Genomic DNA, 19,524 nt, shown 5'->3' on the forward strand with positions numbered 1-19,524 from the left:
ATTTTCCCTGTGGGCTCTTTATTTTGAATTCCAACAGTAGATTCCGTAAACCCTTCTCATACCTGTGATACTTGTGTCTATTTGCACCACTGCTGTATAAAGTGACACTTTTCTGCTCTGTCTTTTCGACACCACACCCGCAGCCAAAGGGAAGGTTTTACTTTTAAACTATTTTATTATACTTATGTTTTACCTTGTGTCATTAGTAGACACCATTTCCAAGAATTCCTTTTTGTTTGGTTGGTTTTTTTTTGTTTTGTTTTGATATTCCTTCTAGAGCTTTGATCTTGGACTGTTGTCCTGGAAGTAGATTTAACAACATGTCTTTTTGTAGTAATATGAAAATGACGCCAATGCAGAGACTTAGTAAATAAAGGAGAAAGACTATAACTGCAAAAGGCTAACAGTAGAAGAGAAGGGATGGAGACTGCGAGATTTTAATATTGTAAGAGCATTTTTACTACCACTGTAAGGTGAAGAAAAGAAATTAAAGAAAATGCAGGAAAGGAAAGGTAGGGTTTTAGCATTTTATTGGTGTTTACATGAATAGCCTCTTCTGTTGATGACAGCATGTTTTGGTTACCTTAGAAAGGAAAGGAACTGAGGTCTACAGAGACTAGGAGGATGAGGGTGGATGGATGTAGAGGAGCACAAAAAATGGGTACAAGCCCTACTGTATGCTTGTTGGGGGTGTGTATATATAATATATAATTTTGGTAGTCTTGGGCAGCGCTAAGGATCTTGGAGACTGCATGTAATCCAGCCTTGGTATAAAATGAAAGGATGGTCAGGAAGTTTCACTTTAAGTAGCTGTGGGGGTTCTAGAAAAATTGGATACAAACTAACCAGCCCAAGAAAGCTGAATCTACATCTTTACTGTTAATAAAGTGTAAGTAAAGATGCAATCTACGCCTTTACTGTTGGTAAAATCTAAGCAAAGATGCAATCATCCTATGTGTTTCTATTTAGGGGCTGAAGGTGACCTTGACACATTTGGTCTCTGAAGTGTAGATTCCTCAAAAGGAGCAGTCACAGACATGTTTCAGTGTATGCAATCTGTGCATACATACTGTATGCTTATAAGATTCCAAAGTGATAAATGAAAAATGATGGCTACAAAGCTACCAAAGTGATTTTGTATATGATGGAGACATCAGTGACACTTCATGTAATTTAGGCTGACTGATGAAAGCTGTCAGCCACTGAGAAACCATTGGGATAGATGTCACTAAAGAAATTGAATTTTCACAACATTGTTAGTTTGTTTTTGTGGGTTTTTTTTACAGAATAGATTTTTTCCTGAAAGCTTGTAAATGGAAATCATTAAAAAGAGCATCATCATTAGGAATTAGATAAACCATGGAAATCAAAGTAATCTAAATAAAATAAGAGGATTTTTCAGGCTGGAAAAAAATAGAGTGTATTTATTTTATTATTTTCGAGACACAAATACACAGAGAAGGACAGTGTATGCTCTGAAGAAAACCCACAAGAGGCTTTCCTTTATTGAAACAAATATGTCAAGAGCCATTCATTCCTCATTTAACTTTAGGCTATTTGACATCTACTTATTTGTTTTTTCACATTGAGAGCATTACACCAGATAGTATATGTTTTCTGTTGTGTCAAGTTTTACTGCTTTTAAACAGATTTTAAAATAGAACTTAAATTTTTAATCATTGTGTTGAAGGAAGAAAATAAAGTTATGATTCATTCTCTTTAGAACTATTTCTTTCTCTCTTTTATTTCCTTTTTTTTTTTATTTTAAAATAGAACTTAAATTTTTAATCGTTGTGTTGAAGGAAGAAAAGTTATGATTCATTCTCTTTAGAAGAACTATTTCTTTCTCTCTTTTTTTTCCTTTTTTTTTTTGTTTTGGTTTGGTATTGTGATATATTCTAGGAGCTAGTAAAAATAAGCAAATTTGTATTGACAAGGTTCAGGCATGTGCAGGGATGTTCCTCATATGTGTAAAACCTCTGTATGTGAATACATGGAGTCTTGAGTATAAGCATTGTAGTAATAAAAAATTTTGCCTTTTGATTTTGCAAACTCCGATGATTTGGATATTTTAGCTATAGAATGGTCTTTGAAAATCTTTGTGCCTTCCATTGTTTTTAATTTTACATGGTGTATTTCAGCAAAGGGTTTATTAACTTTATATTTCACAGAAACTTTAAAATATCTATATCTTACTTCAGGATTTAGTGAGTAACTAAAAATGTGGATGAACTTTCAGAAAGATCTAAAAGAAACAAAATTTTTTCCTTCTGGCTTCTTATTCCAGGATTCTGATTGTGGATGAACTTTCAGAAAGATCTAACAGAAACAATTTTTTTCCTTCTGGCTTCTTATTCCAGGATTCTGATAGCTTTTTCTGATAACTATGTTTCTGATTATCAACTTCAGAAGACAGAACTGATGCAGAGGGGAGCTGTCTGATTTGTCTGTTGCAGTTCTAACTGAATCAGAGATCTATATGCAAGATCTGATATGGAAGAGTGTCATTTGGATTGGTGGAATGCCCTTTGCTTATAGTCAAGGAAGTTAATCATCGGATTAGAGGAAACATTAAACAGTGCTTTTATGTGTGTGTTAAATCTTTGCAAGTGTGTGCTAAAAATCTTGTTGATGTATAAATTACATAAATCATCATCTTTGCAGTGATAGTGTTAAAGGGCAACACAGTGAAGTAGCAGCCCACTTGCCCCTTATGCAATCTGCTGTGGTGGGAGGTATCTCTGCCTATGGGATGCCATGAGCAGGGTTGCACCTAGATGATCTTTAAGATCACTTTTAACCAAAACCATTCTTTCATTATCTGATACTAATTGTATATTACCTGTACTAATTTGCATAGTCAGTGCAGGCTGAACTGTTGGATGGTTCAGGCCACCTACCCCACTGGATACTCTATTGCTTATTCAAGAACTGGTGGAAGAATCCAGAAGCCTGGTGAGATGCCTGTATGTTTTGAATGCTTACCTTGACAGCAAAGCTACACTTAAATGAATAGGTGGGGAACAGGAGTGTTCTGTAGCAGAGATGTGGGATGGGAGCTCTGAGCTGCCTTACCTCTCCTTGTCCTTCATATCAGTCTGCTCAACCTTGCTTCACTTAAGCTGTTGCTGTGAAAGCAGAATATATTGATTATTGATGGAGAGAAACAGATCAAAAGCTGGTAACTAGATGGGAGGTGAAAGGAGCTGGGAGTCTGAAGTGCATTTGCAGATGGGGCCATGGGACTGAGTGGATTTGTTGTAAAAGTTGTGCTCTCCTCCACTGTATTTTGGTTGTCTTAGTTGTGACCACCCTGCATTTACTGAGAGGTGTGTTTAATACCCTGTGCTGCATTTAATACCCAGTGCCTTTTAAAACTGTACCAAAGAATTTCAGGACTAAACCCACTGCAAGAAGAAGTTGCCTTTATTAGCTAACTGAAGCAGGCTGTCACAATAGTCATTTCATGACACTTTGGAGCTCTTCCAGCAGTTCTTTATGGTAGTAACTGCTTTAATATAATCTTTATTTTGGAAGTTTGCCTAGTATTAATGTGCAGAATACCCACTAATAGTTCTGTTTTAACAGTAAAATGTTGTCCTTTAGATTGCTGATTCACGTTTAAAAGGTATTATATTCAGTTTCTATGAAAGCTAAATACTGTCAAGTACTTTTATACAGTGATACACTAAATGACAGAGAACTGTTCTAAGTTGAATATAATCTAAAAAAACCCCACAGCTATTTGAAATTGCTGTATCACTGTCTTCCTTCTGGTTTCTCTTTACATCCATGTACAAATTTTGGCACGTTTTTTAGTACAGTTTACAAATATTAAAAAGTATGTCCAGATGGCTACAGCAATAATCTGTGATGTGATGATCTTTTTTAATTATTCATCACATGTGACTCCAGTCTCTGTGTTGCCTTTTTCCAATTTACATAGAATGCAACAGATAAGCTTGCATTACTTTCTTATTGCCTCTTTATTACCTGCTTCAATTAACTTTGCCTTTGCTTGAAACTACTTTTATACGTCTTCCAGATTTGACCTTCTCCCAGTCCTGAACTTTTGCTTTTAGTTCAATCAAGACATGTTTCTAAATGTTTTTTTTTGGGGGTTTTTAAAGCTTTTTGGACAGCTTTCAAAACACAAGCTTTTGTAATTAAAAGTATTTTATATATAATGAACTTTCAGCACATTGTTAATGCAAATTAAGTCACAGCTTTGCTTGTAGTTGTGACCCTCGTCCCACATAGATTCTTAATTATCATTGGTGAAATTTCAAAATTCACTTTCTCTGTGACTGAAAAGCTTGCAGTATGAGACTCAGACCTTAGCAGAAAGTGGAAACATGGCTGTGCTTGGTCTTAGGGGCATCCAGCCCAGCATCTGGTCTTAGTCAGGAGCAGACAGCACATGGCTCAAGGTTTAGAGTAAGACCACAGCAAGCAGCTAGTGGGATGTTTTTCAGGAGCAGACAGCACATGGCTCAAGGAAGAGAGTAAGACCACAGCAAGCAGCTAGTGGGATGTTTTCAGAAAATTCTTTCAGTCTCAGGAAGTTCCTGAATTTCACACTGAAAAATGAGAGTTTCTAGATATTTTATAGCTATCAATGGATCGATTTTCTGAAGGTCTTCCTGACCCCATTTTGAAACTCTGTAATTTCTAAAATGAGCAGGCCCCCATTGTACAGGCTCTGTTCTGAACTCCTATTACTCTCAGCACTTGAAACTGTATTTCTACTAGAGAACAGCTTGTGTTCTATGTTGTTGATGGTGTTGACAGTCTGTTGGGCCCCAAGAAAATGTGTTTGGTTTGCCAGTAATAGTACCAACTGGAAAAGGAGCAGGAGCCCAGCATCTGGTCTTAGTCAGGAGCAGACAGCACATGGCTCAAGGAAGAGAGTAAGACCACAGCAAGCAGCTAGTGGGATTTTTTCAGAACATTCTTTCAGTCTCAGGAAGTTTCACACTGAAAAATGGAGTTTCTAGATATTTTATAGCTATCAATGGATCGATTTTCTGAAGGTCTTCCTGACCCCATTTTGAAACTCTGTAATTTCTAAAATGAGCAGGCCCCCATTGTACAGGCTCTGTTCTGAACTCCTATTACTCTCAGCACTTGAAACTGTATTTCTACTAGAGAACAGCTTGTGTTCTATGTTGTTGATGGTGTTGACAGTCTGTTGGGCCCCAAGAAAATGTGTTTGGTTTGCCAGTAATAGTACCAACTGGAAAAGGAGCAGGCAAGTGTTGTGTAGATCAAAAAGAGAAGATGAAATGCAAGGCTATATGCATTGATCCCTTATTTGCTACAGTTTTTCCTTCTGCGTTTCCTTTTCCTGCCCTAGCTGGCACTTTTGGCCTTTCCGGGATCATTTTCTTTAACTTCATGCCTTTCCCTTGTTGAACCTCATCTGTTTCTTCTTTCACTTTTCAGACTTTTATTTGCAAAAAACATTACCATTTCATTTTTTCTATTACTTAGTAAAAAAAAACTTTTCTGGCTTTGTAGTTTCTCTGAGGTGGAGAATCCTTCCTTTTATTGCCTCGTTTCTGATGGCCAGTCTAAGGATCAGAGTTCAGTGGATGTTCCAAGCACTGCATGGGGAAAGGCTCTCTCAGTGACTGGAAGAAGGCACTAGATATAAGTGCAAGGAAACTTTAAGTAGGAATCTGTGTCCTGGGAGGATATCAAAAAGGCTGAGGAGCTAAGAAAAAAAAAAGGTATTTCAAAAAAAGTGCTGAGATTTTATTGGAACTTGGGCCTAGCCTGTGCTGATTTGGCTTTATTCCTAATAAACTGCCTGTAGTTCTCATCTGCATGGTCCTGCTGGGTTGGCCTGTGCTTGCTTGGGGAGCTGAGGTCCAGCGGCTCTACACCCCACTGATGGGGGAGAGGAGCCCACAGTGTGATAATTGAGTTCCAAGGTGTTGCTACGAACTCCTGGCCTCACTCAGGCCAGTGTTCTTGAAGCAGTGCTTCCTTTGCTGAAATCACAAATATCAGCTCTGTGAGAAGTGCTGGGGAAATAGCTTTGATGACAGATTCTTGTTTTATGACTTGTCACCCTTACCTACAGATATTAGCTGTCTTTTGGCAGATTGTCACTATGAATTCAAGGACTGATTTTTGACTGTGCTAGTCAATGACAGCTGATGGCTGTCTGCCTCTTGCAGAACTTAAAATTCGTGCCACTGCAGAAATGAATGACAGTATTAAAAAAAAGTTGAAGGAACTCAGTAATCATTTTTTTAATTGAAGCTGACTCTCACTTTATGCAAATACAAATTAGAATATGCCACTCTGCTGCATAGTAAACAGTCTGCATTTCTGGGTCCAGTGATGAGACTTGATGGTGTACGGCTGGATTTTTTCACTGAAGAAGATCTGTAGCTTCCAGTCTCATCACAGTGTTTAGTGAGGTGAGCTTTGAGTTATTGCTCTAACCTAATTGTGTATCTGACTGGTATGCAAATTGTTTTTTTAAAGGTATACTGAGTAAGGAATGTAATTCAAAGAAATTATTCTGTAAAGAGGTATAGGTTTGGGTGTTTGTGTATTTGATGGGAAACAGGATGTGCTACAGCTTGGGTTTTTTTGTGTTTTGTTAGGTTTTTGTTTGTTTGTTTTTGTTGTTGTTTTTTTTTGTTTTTTTTTATTTGTTTGTTGTTGTTTTGTTTTGTTTTGTTTTTATTTTTTGAAAGAGCCCTCCAGTTTTTTTTGTGTTTTGTTGGGTTTTTGTTTGTTTGTTTGTTTTGTTGTTGTTTTTTGGTTTTTTGTTTGTTTGTTGTTTTTTTGTTTTGTTTTGTTTTTATTTTTTGAAAGAGCCCTCTTGATTTCTGCTTCTGGCCTCTTGATTTCTGCTTCTGGCCTTTTTTCTTCTGAGCTCCAGGGCTTGTCACTACTGGTGACTTGAGACCATAAATATTGCCTTAGAATTTAGCTAAATTTTTTGGTAGGTGTGGTGACAGAGTCTTTTTTATGTATTCTTTTCTGTAACAATCTTCCTCTCAAATGTTTTGCATTAGTTGAGGAGTTCGGCTTTAACAAGTCAAGAAGAATTACAGAAAGAGACACTGAGCTACATTGCAGGGCTATTCATGGTGCTCTCTTTCCTGATTTGTCTACATGATACTAGTGATACACAACAGTGGGGCCTTTTTTTTGGTGATGAGGAAACAACAGTTCTCCCCATTTTCTTGTCACTTGCAGCAGCAAGCAAATGTTCTTTTCTTTTAATAATTTTTAAAAGGTACCACTAGCAATACAGTAGACAAACTAGGTATTTTTCATAAAATTGTCATGACCAAAGATGAAATAATTACTACTGTTTTAAAGTGTGTACAGTAGCAATATGGAAAAACATCTTCCTTTGTATTCATAAATCTGTTGTAATGAACCCATAGAATATGCAGTTTGTTTTATTAGTTAAATACTTTTTTCCTCAGGCTAGTGATAGTTCAAAAAGGTAGTCTGGAGTAGTTACTTCACATGAGCAATTTTTTTTTCCAAATCTTTACTCTTTTGCAAAGATGTGGAGCAAAGTGTGCAGGGCAAGTGAAATGAGTCTCCTGCAACAAATTACATGAGCAGCATCTGCAAGAGTAAACACTGGTGTGCATGTAAAGAGACCCCAGACCTGCCTGACCCCAGAACCAGTCCTGAAACTGGCACCTTTTAAACATGTCAAACCCTGCTGTTTGTATGCTTAGATTGACATAGGCTCACTTCATCTTTTGCTAAAAGTGTAGTTTAAATCTCTCACTTATAGAATCAGCAAAGATAATTATTTGAAAGCATCTTTGCTTTGGAACAGCTGTAGATAGTGTGGCAGCTTTTGCATACAGTGGCTTATTTTGAACAAAGGAAAATGTAGTTTATAATTCAGAGGTAAATTGTACTTCTAACACAGTGTACTGTAAGTGATCTAGAAATATTGACATCCTGATTATTTGACTTCATCTATGACTTCAGTGCCTGGAGGGAATAGTCTTTAAATGAATCTGCTTGGACCTAGCAGTAGCAGTTACCTGCCTTGCATGCTTAGCTGTGCACACTTTTTCTCTTTAGCAAGAGGTGTCTTTTTTCGTCCAGCTGAAACAGAAAATCTTGAATTACTGGGCTTTTTCTTTTTCAGTTACTGTTGTTGGAGAAACCAAAGCCTACATTTGTAAAATATAATACCTTTGCCTAATGGGCCTCATTCATCTTCATATTTCTCCTAGGCAAGCTGGGTCAAAACAAAGGGAATGAGGGATAGAGTAAGTGCCCAAGACCCTTTACATACAGGACTAAAATAATATATTGAAATAAATGGCATCTTATAGTGCTGCTTATTCTGCTTTCTTTTTAATTTGGCATCTTCAGATTGTTTTACAAACTTGTAAAATGCAATTTGTTGAAAGTCTGAATAAAGGTCTCTGATAGAAAAGTTATGCAAATAACAGGTCAATGTGCAAATATTTAGCAATGGTTAAAAAGCTGGTCACTGTCACTATTTGGATATATGTTTTGAAGAGTTTTGACCTTACCATTATTGTCATTGTTGAGAGAGATTTACATATGGCAATTATACAGAAGTCAAGGAAACCAGCTGAATCTTTTCATGTTTAGGGTTCTCTTGGCTTTGTCTTGCCATATTGCTTCAGGCTAGTGATCCCTTCTTGGCACGAAAGCTGCACTTTCAGGAAGGAGAGGGGTTGATTTCAGGAGACATTACTTTGCTTCAAGCCTTCTGACTTGTTGCAGCGTCTCAGGTCTGTGTAGCCTGCTTCCACAGGCTCACACTTACAGCTGCTTTCTCGGGCAGCGATGGAACTGGTGCAGTGGTCCTTGCTCAAGGATGTACAGAAGGGAGTAATCTAGCCTGTACGATTACTTTGCTTCAAGCCTTCTGTCTTGTTGCAGTGTCTCAGGTCTGTGTAGCCTGCTTCCACTTACACTTACAGCTGCTGTCTCGGGCAGCGATGGAACTGGTACAGTGGTCCTTGCTCAAGGATGTACAGAAGGGAGTAATCTAGCCTGTACAAGATCTGTGGAAAAAGATTCGGTTTTGAAGTCTTTTCTAAGGTGTCTGTTCATTGCTTCATGCTGTGGGTATATGTTGAAAGTGTGTGTTTCTTTGGAGGGGGTTTAATTGTATTTTTGTGGGGGTTGGGGTTGTATGGGTTTTTTGGCTCTTGGGGGAAGAGTTTTGGTTGGTTGGTTTTCCTTTTTTTGTTTGTGGATCTTTAAAAAATGCATTTTTTTTATTTTTTACTCTAGCAGTGTTTTAGGTGCAGTCTCCAGACCCCTTTCTCCTTCCATGCATATACTAGTGTAGTGAAATGGGTAGAAAAGTAAAAAACTTGTGATGTTGTTTCTATCTACTACCTTGATTTACTGTTCCTCTGTCACTTTAAGGCCTCTGAAGATTCTCCTCTGAGTTGTTGCAAGTAAGCTTCTCTTCACAGTTTCTTACAATAATGTATTTAAATTAATACATCAAAAATCATTAATGGACTTAAATTATAAACAGCTAGAGGTTGAGGTAGAGAGAAGTTTAGGCAGTTATTGTTTTTTTCTGAGATATATGGTCAGAAGTGTATTCACACCTTTCTTTTTTCCTCCTCCTTTCTCCTTGTTGGATATTCTGAGAGAGTGTTCCCTGCCTCAGTTTTTGCCATGTATGATATGTGCAGTGAGAGAAAGAGTTCAGCTAGCAAGGAAAGAAGTCCTTGGCCCCAAAATTCTTCTACAGCATGACTATAACATGCAAACAACTGTGTCAGAGACCACCTATGGCATGTAAGAAGTCTGTCATGAAAGAGGATGCTGTTTGGATTTAGAGGCCAAGGAAAGGTGGTGTTGTGAAGGAATCTTTGTTTCTGCTACTGATTTTTGTTCACAGAGGACAGGTGGGAAAAGTCCTCTTGATACCTGCAGGGTACAAGGCATCAGTCTTGTTAATTTACATCTCAGTCTTTACTAATACCACTGTTAGTCCCATTAAATTAAGTATCCTTTCCGTAATGGAAGCGAAGCCATCCATACCTACATGTGTATTTAATATTTGGATGAAGGGTGGTGGTCCTTTTCTTTCTTTCTGGAGAAACAGGATTATCTTTTTGCTGTGTTTGCTGAGTAGAGCTGGTTTTTTTTGAAACTTGGCTGGGATATGGAAGGCTGGTTACATAAAGACCATGGACTTCATTTACAGCCAGAGAGATAAAGAAGGCTGTGATTTCAGTACAAATGATTAATTTTCTAATTTTCTTCTTGTTTGATTCTTTTCTATTCTATTCACACATTTATGAGTATTTCTGAGACTTTCAAAATGAAAAAAAAAAAGTTTTTTTTTTTAGTTTTTTTTTTTTTTTTTTCAACAAGGAAGCTTCATATCTTGAGATATTTGCTGCTGGACTGTGTGCAAGAAAAACATTTTTTGAGACCTTCATGAAGGTATCAGACCTTCATTTTGCTTCCTAAATGCACAAACATAATCTTACTGAAATATGAATTAGAAGTAGCTGTTAGTAGTGTATTTGTATGATATTTAAGTTAGGAATAGGAACACTACAACCCACATTAACTACTTAAATTTGTGAAAGAATAGTGCATCATACCTATAAATATCAGTTTTACAGAAAATAAAACATTGGAACAAGTGCTTTATGCACTACATACATTAGTATCCAGATAATGGTATTGATACCTGCAGGGAACAAGGCATCAGTCTTGTGTGGTAATACAAGATACTGCCTGTTGTGAGCCACAGGCAATTTGTAGGGCCAGATTCTTGTTGGTAAATACCCTCACAAGACACTAGTTAGGAAGGTAAGGATATGAATCTAACTGCCTCAAAGCTTCTCCTCCTTTTTTTTTTTTTCAGTAACTTAAGAAAATTTAGCAAAGCAGCTAAAATTGACCACAAAATTTACTGCTTAGATGTATTATGTCTTTGATCTATTTATTTTAGTTTAAATGAATGAGGATTAGAAGTGTCCATGTCTAGGCTGGAAGACTACTAAAGGCAGCAAAATAAGGTGGCAAGAGAAGAGCAGTTAGTCTTATGAAGTCTGGTGCTAGTAATCTTAGGGACCAGTGTTTACTATCCATTCTTCCTTCTGAATGTAGCTTTTAGAGCACACTGCTGTCATTGTGGAGTGTCTTTTTCCTTAACAGCCCTTTGTTTTATGCATTTAGGATGTTTATTTTACGCAAATAGAAAGTTTCCACCTTATTAAACAGCATACTACAATTCAGTGAGATCAAACATATTAGAACTCAAAATTGCTGATTTTCTTTTCCTGAATGTCTCCATTAATTAGCAGAGTGACATTTCTGCCTTTATGGAGCTGTCTTAAATCTCTACTCTTCCTCCATGAAAGGCAGTGATGTCTCATTTCTGCGTGTTGTCAGCATGCAAGCCTGTGTGACTCACTAAAGCTGCTAGTGGTGAAGGTTTATTTTGGGTTGTATTATTAAGTTGTAACTGCTTGGCACATTTTTAGTGAGGAAACTAAAGTAACTGGGTTGGATCTAAAATTATATTGACACTATACATATTCTATTACTTATATAAGGGTCTGGTTATTGGATGTTTCAAAAAATCACAGATTTTAACTTCAACTTTTTTCTGATTCAGAATGAAAACTATTGCATTGTTGATTGGTATCTATATTTTACTAGGAAGGGGTCTTCATCAAATTCACAGCCTTGTTGTCAGTCAGGAAATGGATGGGCACTAAGCCAGTGGCCAGTGACTCTCACTTCTGTAAAGCAAAAGTGTGTGTCAGAGCATTGAGGTGAATCTTGTCCTACCCCTTTCTGTGCTGTTCCATACAAACTCTACAGACAGGCAAAAAATACATACTCTAGGACTGTTCTCTCAAAGTAGTCATTCACATGAGGGACCAATTCCTCTTCTACCTTGTACTTGCAAGAAGTCAAAGCGCTCCTTGGTCTCTCAGGAAAGCAAGGCAAGAAGCAGTGGATCCCAGTGAACAGGGAAGATGCATTTAAATATGTTTGCTCTATTTAGGAGGATAAAATAAAAAAAAAAGTGCTGTAGAATATTCTTTTCCCTGCATGTTACAAAATAGAGAGGGAGTAATGAATATCAGTTTTTTAATCCTGCGGGGTGATCAATTTTTCTAAATTGGTTAACTGATGATAGGTTTCTGAAGTAATTAGAGGAGCAGCTGACGGCATACTTTAGAGTAGTCAGATGCTACACAAAAAGGAAGCAATGTTATTTTGTTTTACACTTCAAGAATTGTCTATTTTTTTCCCTGTGGTTTGCTCTCGTTCTTAAATAAATTTCTTTGAATTCTCCAGGTGCTTTTCCCACATGAGTGCAAGAAGAGTAGACAGTTAAAAGAAGTGACTGCTGTGGAGGACAGCATGACCACCATGAAGGGAAGCTGCTTCCTCACACTGCTCTTGGCAGGACTTGGGGTGTTAGGAACATTGGAGTCAACAACAACAGAAGATACCCACTGTCACAGAGCTGAGCACCCAATTATTGCATACAAAGGTAAGATATAAATGCCAAAAATCTTTTCCAGAAGTAGGCTAAGTATTGTGTAATCACTTCATGGAAACCTCTGCTTTTAATGTAGAATGGCGTGGGAAAAGAGGTGCATTCATTGTGTTATATAAAAATTTGGGCTGTATTCTATGCAAATGAAATACAACTAGGCTTTCAAATTTTGTTCAGTATTTGTAGCTGAATGTATCACTTAAAGGTGAGTGACTCATTTTCCTTTGTGATTAAAACCAGCCTGTACTGTTGCATGGAGTTACTCCTTTCCAAGCGCACAAGTCCACATGTATGCACTTAATTTCATGAAGTTGCTGTTGTCCCCTTCCTTCACCCCAAGCAGGCCTCTCTGGGTGGCAGCCCCCCCTGCTTATCAGCTGGTTCTCTGAATTTGGTGCTATCTACAAACTTCACAGACTGTGTTCTATTGCCTCCCCTTCTTCATTAAGGCATTAAACAGGATGTGTCCCAGGATCAACCCTTGTGTTATTCCACTTGTTCTTGCCTCAGGTGGAGTAAGGGGTATTAAACATCTACTCTCCACATGATTGAATCTGTTCTGTTAAACAACAGATGCCTTCTTTGATACCTTAGTGGTGGTATTGAGTCCCTCAGCATCATCCATTTCTGCTGCCACTAGGTCATGTGCCCAGGTCAGTAGAAGGCTGATGTTTTCCCTGTTCAAGCTTTCATCCCTGCTCAAACTTCTATTACTATTGGAGAAGTAGGACCTGTTCCTGTTGCCCTTGACAATCCATGCAAATCGTAACTCCAAATGAACTTTGTTTAACCTGACGTAATTCCTACATGCTCATCTGGTCTTTCTAAATTGCTCCTTGTCCCTGCTTACACCTGATACAGCTCCTTTTGCATTGGAGCTGCACAAAAGTTCCTTCTTTCACCAGGACAGTCTCTTCATACATGTGGTTGTCATCTTGACCATTGGGGTGGAATGCTGAGGAACAGTTGGAACAAAGCAAAAAATACTTGCAGGATGTTTTCTGTAAAAACTTGAGGCAAAATAACTTATCTGCATTTTTTTGGTTTATTTGAATTGAGATTTTTCCATTACTGTCACAGCTTAGAGGGAGTTCCAAATAGTTTCTAGTTATGAGGATGTAGGGATTAAGATGTATTATATTACACACTGCATTCCTCCTGTTTCTCTAAGAAAGCACATGTGTAAGTTTTTTATTTCAATTAATTAGAATTTATTGAATTTTAATTGGAAAAAGATTTGTTTCCATTCTTTGCATAAACTTTGAGAAAATAATGTTGTGTTTTTTCCAGAAACTATTTTGTTCTGGCACTTTAATGGTTTAGTAATAGTAATGGCACCAGCTGTCCTGTTCTTCAATATACTGGACTTCAATATAATGAACTCTGTACCTCAGAACAACAAACCACTAGTGTATTGTGAAGGAGGATCTTTATCACTCACTCATTGATGGGCTAAGTGGTGTGAGTTATTCTGATGAAATACCTCATTGCCTTAGCATTCATATTGTGGTACAATTTAGCTTAAAATGCTTTTTTTTTATCAGAACACGCATACAAAGTGTTCTAAATTAAAGTAATTGAGGTAGAACAATTAAAATTCTGGCACTTGGCTTCTTAATTTCACAAACTAAGAGATCACTGCATGTACTTTTTGGTTTTGTATATGCAACTGTAAAAGAAAATAATTGAGACTCATTAGCAGTGCTGTGTTTTAGGACTTGATTAAAAATGTGTTGTTTTATGAATCTAATTCAGCCAATATTTAGGAGGGTTTCTTGAATTTAACTGATCCTGCCTTCTAGACCTCTCTTGTTCTCGGTCATATTTAATTTCTAGTGATGTTCTTCCAGTTCTAAGTCACTATGCTAAGGCTTTTTGGGGATAGGGGCCATATTGTTCCAGTCACATATTTTGATATAGCCAAAGATAGTGTCACAGTTAGAGTTTACCAAAAAAACCCCAATTTATTTTTACTGTAAATATATGTGTGAAACAAAATTATGTAGAAAGATCTATAGTGAGATCTTTAATATGAGATCTAGGAAGATTTTAAGATGTGTGTGAGAAGCCACTCTCTGAATGAGTCTTGCAATAGGAGTTGGCAGGTTTTAATGAACCTTACTGATATCCATATTCTTCCTGAGACATTTGCTGACTGCATGAATGCCTATAGGAAAATGCTGTCTGTATCTATTGATGTTGTTAGCGCTGCTAGATCAACATCGAGTTGAGAAATCAGTTTGTTACAGTTAAAATCCCTTTGAGTGCTGCATTGATGCCCTGGTCTGTAAAGTCATCTTGTAGCAGTGTTAGATCCACCATTGCTAAGTACTGCGTGGCATGCTGAACATCAACCAAGGCTGAGTGCTATTGAGTGGTAGGTGCTTTAGAGCTTGTAAACTCAGTACTAACTTTACAGAGATATCAACACTTTTATTTTATTTATAACTGATCAAAACCCCCTTTTTTTGTAGTTTCTGGTATGCCAAAGTAGCAATGTACTTATTTGATTTGTCTTCCTTTGAGAGGTATGGTAGATGAAGTATAAACTATTAAATAAAACTAATGGAGTGAGAGTCTGGCGTAGCGTATGGGTGAACAGCTGCAAAAAAAACCTAATAAAAAGACAAAATAGTCCCCAGGAGTTGTCACAGTGAAATATGAAATGGGAGTATATCTTCTGAAAATGCTTGCTTTCTTTCCCACTGCTCATCAAAAATTGCTCACTTAGGTGATGATTCTGTCAGGCTACCTTCTGTAGAGATGCATATACTATTTCTAGCACTGATTTTTCCAGCTTAATAGTTTTTGTTGAAGACTGTGATATATCTTCTGATAGGAAATGGCAAGAATTTCACTCACCAGTTGAAAACTTTTGCTCAAGTACTTTGTTAGGTGGTGGGAGAGGAAAAAGAAGATGCAGTAGCAGGAGATGCACACACTTTGAAAGGATTTTTGACATGATCTCAAAGATCTCATTTTATGTCTCTCATACAGAGTATTAGTAACCATGTTGTAATTTGTTTATCTGCATAATTAATATTAGGACTGCATAATGCACCTTTTTGCTCTCCCAGAATAAGAAAGTCTGCTATAAATCAGAAAATGTTGGCAGATCTAACATTTCGTATTATTGAGCTTCCTTATACTAAAATAAGTTGCTTTGTGTCTTCCTTGGAAGCTGAACCTTTCCTTTTCTTATTATTTAAAGTTGTTAGGAATTATCACAGAAAACAGATTTATATAAAATAGACCTCTAAGTGTTGGATTGACAGGATCAGCCCAGGAGTGAGCAGTTCAGTGTTTCATGTGGTGAAACTGACTGATGGTGCATGGTCCCTCTTTGACGTTCCTTTCTCTCTCTAAGTAGGAGTTTGTGCTTAGAAGTGCAAAAAATGTGCTAATCTGTTGAAATGCAGGCTTAAAGAAAAAAGTAAAAAAAAAAAAAAGTAAAAAAAAAATCTGTCTTCATATGCTACAAATTCATCAGCTATACTAATTCCAATAGTTGGAGTCAAGGGCTTATAAATCAAATGTAACTTAGAACTGGATCAAAGGAAAGAGGATGCAGATCACGGAATGGATACACAGAGACTCACTGTGAAATCCTTGATCTTTACACACCTTTCCAAATGCTTATGGTGTAGAAAAAAGGAGATTATGCTTGAAGTGGCTTAAGAGTTAGGGCAGAAAAAGGGCTTAAATAAGGTACTCCTTAGTGATAGTCTTACAAATTTTATTTTTATTAAATTTTATTTTATTTGGATATGCTTTCATATCTTATTTTGCATGCAGATATGAAATGTTAACTCTGTATGTGTATGGATGATGGTCAGCTATTTGGAAAAAAAATATTTTCCTATTATAGTGAAGGAATTATAGTATGGTGTTTAACTTGAACAGTTAGAAAAGGCTGTAAAAACCACATTTGCTCTATGGGAAACCATGATGCTTTTAAAGGTTGAACTGTTCTTAAGCAAAAAACCCAAAGCAAAATAGTTTAGTGGTGTAATGTTTGTCTAAATATTTCCAGCATTTCTTAGTCCACCTGCTATACAGAACTTTTGTGGTAGCTCTCTGTGGACCTGACCTTTTGTTAGATAATAAAAAAAACCCCAACAAAACAAAACCAAAAATGAAAACAATAAAGAAAAAGGATAAAAGTAGTTACAGTGGAAGCTTGTTTCCCCAAATGCACACTTTTGCTGAACTTTGAAACACCAGACCTTTTAAAACTCAGCTGAAGGCTTGTTCTGTGGACAGACAGTCTCCGTGAGGTAGAACTGAAGGGGCCATCACAACTGCTTTCCAGTGTGCTGGAAACAAAATTGACCCAAATCCAGTTTCAGGTGTGAAATTTTAAATATTGACTGTACTGCAGTTTACCTGCATAAAGTTGAATTTCTTAGGCTTTTCTGTAAGAAATAAAGTGCAGTTGTGAATTTGACTTAATTGATACTAGAAGAACATCAGAGATCACTTGCTCTTGGGCAAGTCTCATTCTTCTAGGCTCCCATAAAATAACCTGAATTTAAAGTTGTACTGTCTCAACAAAAAACCATCAATTTACATAATTTTAGAAGCTATATTTAGGGATAATTTAAATACATACCGTGCTGTAACAAAGTTATCTGTTGAATAAACATGCTCAAAAATAGCATGTCTCAATCCATAGAAGAAATGAATTTAAACCCTTCATTTCAACTTGAGGTTAACCAGAAAAGAAAAACAGCAGTTATTTTTGATTCCTTGGTTAGAGAATCCTAAGAAATATATTTTCTTAACCTTATTTTCTGACCACCACAAAATTCCCTTGCTTGCTGTTTGTGTAAGTAATATAGACTCAGTACATTGCTCTGCTCATTTTATCCCATGGTTTGTATACAGAGTGCTTGCACTTAACATGTGCCAAGAGGAAATAATATGTGGGCTGAATGAAGGAGGATAAATGGCATATGAACTTCATTTTGTTTGTACTCTTTCTCTTAATCTTGTTGGAAGTTTTCTTTTAAACTAATAGTCTACTAAGCTGTTTAGTTGTTTCTTTTTTCCCCACTTTTTCATAAATACATTTCAAAGATGATCTGCCAGAATCTGCAGTGTGATTAAGGTGTATTGCTTTCCATTCTGTATCATCTTTTGGGGTTTTCTTTAAATGAAGATGATTCATCAGTGAAGAAACATTGATTGCTAGATGTTGCAACTTTGGTTTGTCTAGATGATAGGACTATGAGATTGTTTGCATTACTTTGCCAAGAACCAGCCCCTCTTAAGGATGAAAATAATTCCTTTGCCAGTTCTGTAGGTTTTTTTTAAATTTATTTAATCGGGTTTGCTTTTATTTTTGTGTAGGTGATTAAGCTTCTGGTAGGGAGCAGCAACCTTCAACTCTTTACTGTTAGTTAAAAAAATATCTTTGGAGACTGAAGATTACTATCCTCCTATATTTCCCTGAATCACCCAGTGTCATTGCTGCCCATTCCCATAAAAATGAAGGAATGGCAGGAGATTAATTTTCGAAGGACTTGCAAAGGACTTGCATACCAGCTACTTTTTTCCCCCTCTGCAATTGATAATTTTTTAAAGCAAGCATCAATTCACAATTATTTTGGCATCCCGGTCAAGTGCTGAACCTTCATGGAATGCTAATAATTTTCATAAATTCTGATAGTATAAAATTATCAGTGGCTACAATGACTAGCGAGCTGTGCAGACATGTCCTGTGAGGCTGTCCATGGCTGATTTGTTCCTTATTGCCCTAACATGGCTCTTTAGAGCATGTGCAGTTCTCTGGTTGTTAGCAAAGAGCAAAATGAGTGAGAGGCTCCTGCCACATTCTACTGTCTGTACAAAGTGGGCAGATGGACTTAAAATCTGGATTTTTTTTGTTCTTTTTCTTTTTTTTTTCTTCTTCAAAAGAGCTGTATTTTTGCTAAAATGTTGTAAATCATCCAAACTGTGATATGTTAAATAAACAAATCAGCAATCAAGAAATAGAGCTCGTATGCAGATGAAGTTCTGTCCATTTTTTTGTATGTGTGCTTAGAGGGAGCACAATATTGCTCTGATTTTTTTCTGTGTCATTTTTTTCCTCACCAGATAAAATTTCAATTCTTTTCATAAGACAAGACTGGAGAAAAGGGGGCTCAGGGGTGACCTTATCATGCTCTACAGCTGCCTGACATGAGGTTGTAGCAAGGTGTGGGTTGGTCTCTTCTCCAAAATGACAAGTTGTGGGACAGGAGGAAGTGGCCTCAGGTGATGCCAGGGAAGACTTATAATGGATATTAGGACCAAACTTTTCCATTGAAAGCATTGTTGTTCATTGAGCCAGGCTGCCCAAGGTGGCAGAGTCACCATATCTGGGTGTATTCAATGGAGATGTGGCGCCTGGGGAATTGGTTTAGTGGAGAACTTGGCAGTGCTGGGTTAACAGCTGGACTTGATGATCTTAGTGATATTTTCCAACCCAAACCATTCTATAATTCTAAGTTACTTAGACTGCTAGGTCAGAAAAGATGTCAACAGTTGCAGTTACTGGCATTCTGATCCTGGACAACATTGTTTTCATACTTTGTAGTGACACAGTTACTGGAAAGACTCATCCCAGTGGTCTTCCCTTGCAGATCCTGTGCAGTGTTTATGGGGTCTGTACTGCTGTCACTTGATGGCACTTGCTGCCCTTCCTGCCTGTCACTGAATGTCACCTTCGGCTGCCCATCACTTTGGCTGAGAGACTGGGGAAACCCTGGCCCATCCTTTGGCCTTGCTTCAAGCTCTAAAGGTTCAAGAATTTTAAGAGCTGGGGAGGAAAACATTACTTAAAGTTTTGGTTTTCTTCCTAATTTCTTAAATAACCAGAGCCTTACCAATAACCTTACCAAGATACGTTCTGTTTATTAGATAGATTGGGTGGAAATAGAGAACCACAGTCAGTGCTTCTTCAAAGTGTTTTTTGGTTTTTTTTTTTTTTTTATTTTTTTTTTTTTATT

General features: G+C 37.1%; 1 protein-coding gene across 5 annotated transcripts in view; it reads left to right on the top strand.

Annotated features, from left to right (window-relative positions):
- Positions 1 to 19,524, top strand: part of SEMA5A (semaphorin 5A) — a 315,764-nt gene that overhangs the window by 88,243 nt on the left and 207,997 nt on the right. For all 5 annotated transcript variants that reach the window (XM_039714857.1, XM_039714858.1, XM_039714856.1 and 2 more), the window contains one exon: positions 12,328 to 12,526. In XM_039714857.1, the coding sequence (XP_039570791.1) occupies positions 12,394 to 12,526 (133 nt within the window). In that variant the 5' untranslated portion in view covers positions 12,328 to 12,393. The remainder of the gene's footprint in view (positions 1 to 12,327; positions 12,527 to 19,524) is intronic.

Source organism: Passer montanus, unplaced genomic scaffold (assembly GCF_014805655.1).
Source record: "Passer montanus isolate IOZ18808 unplaced genomic scaffold, ASM1480565v1 scaffold31, whole genome shotgun sequence".
Lineage (NCBI taxonomy): Eukaryota > Metazoa > Chordata > Aves > Passeriformes > Passeridae > Passer > Passer montanus.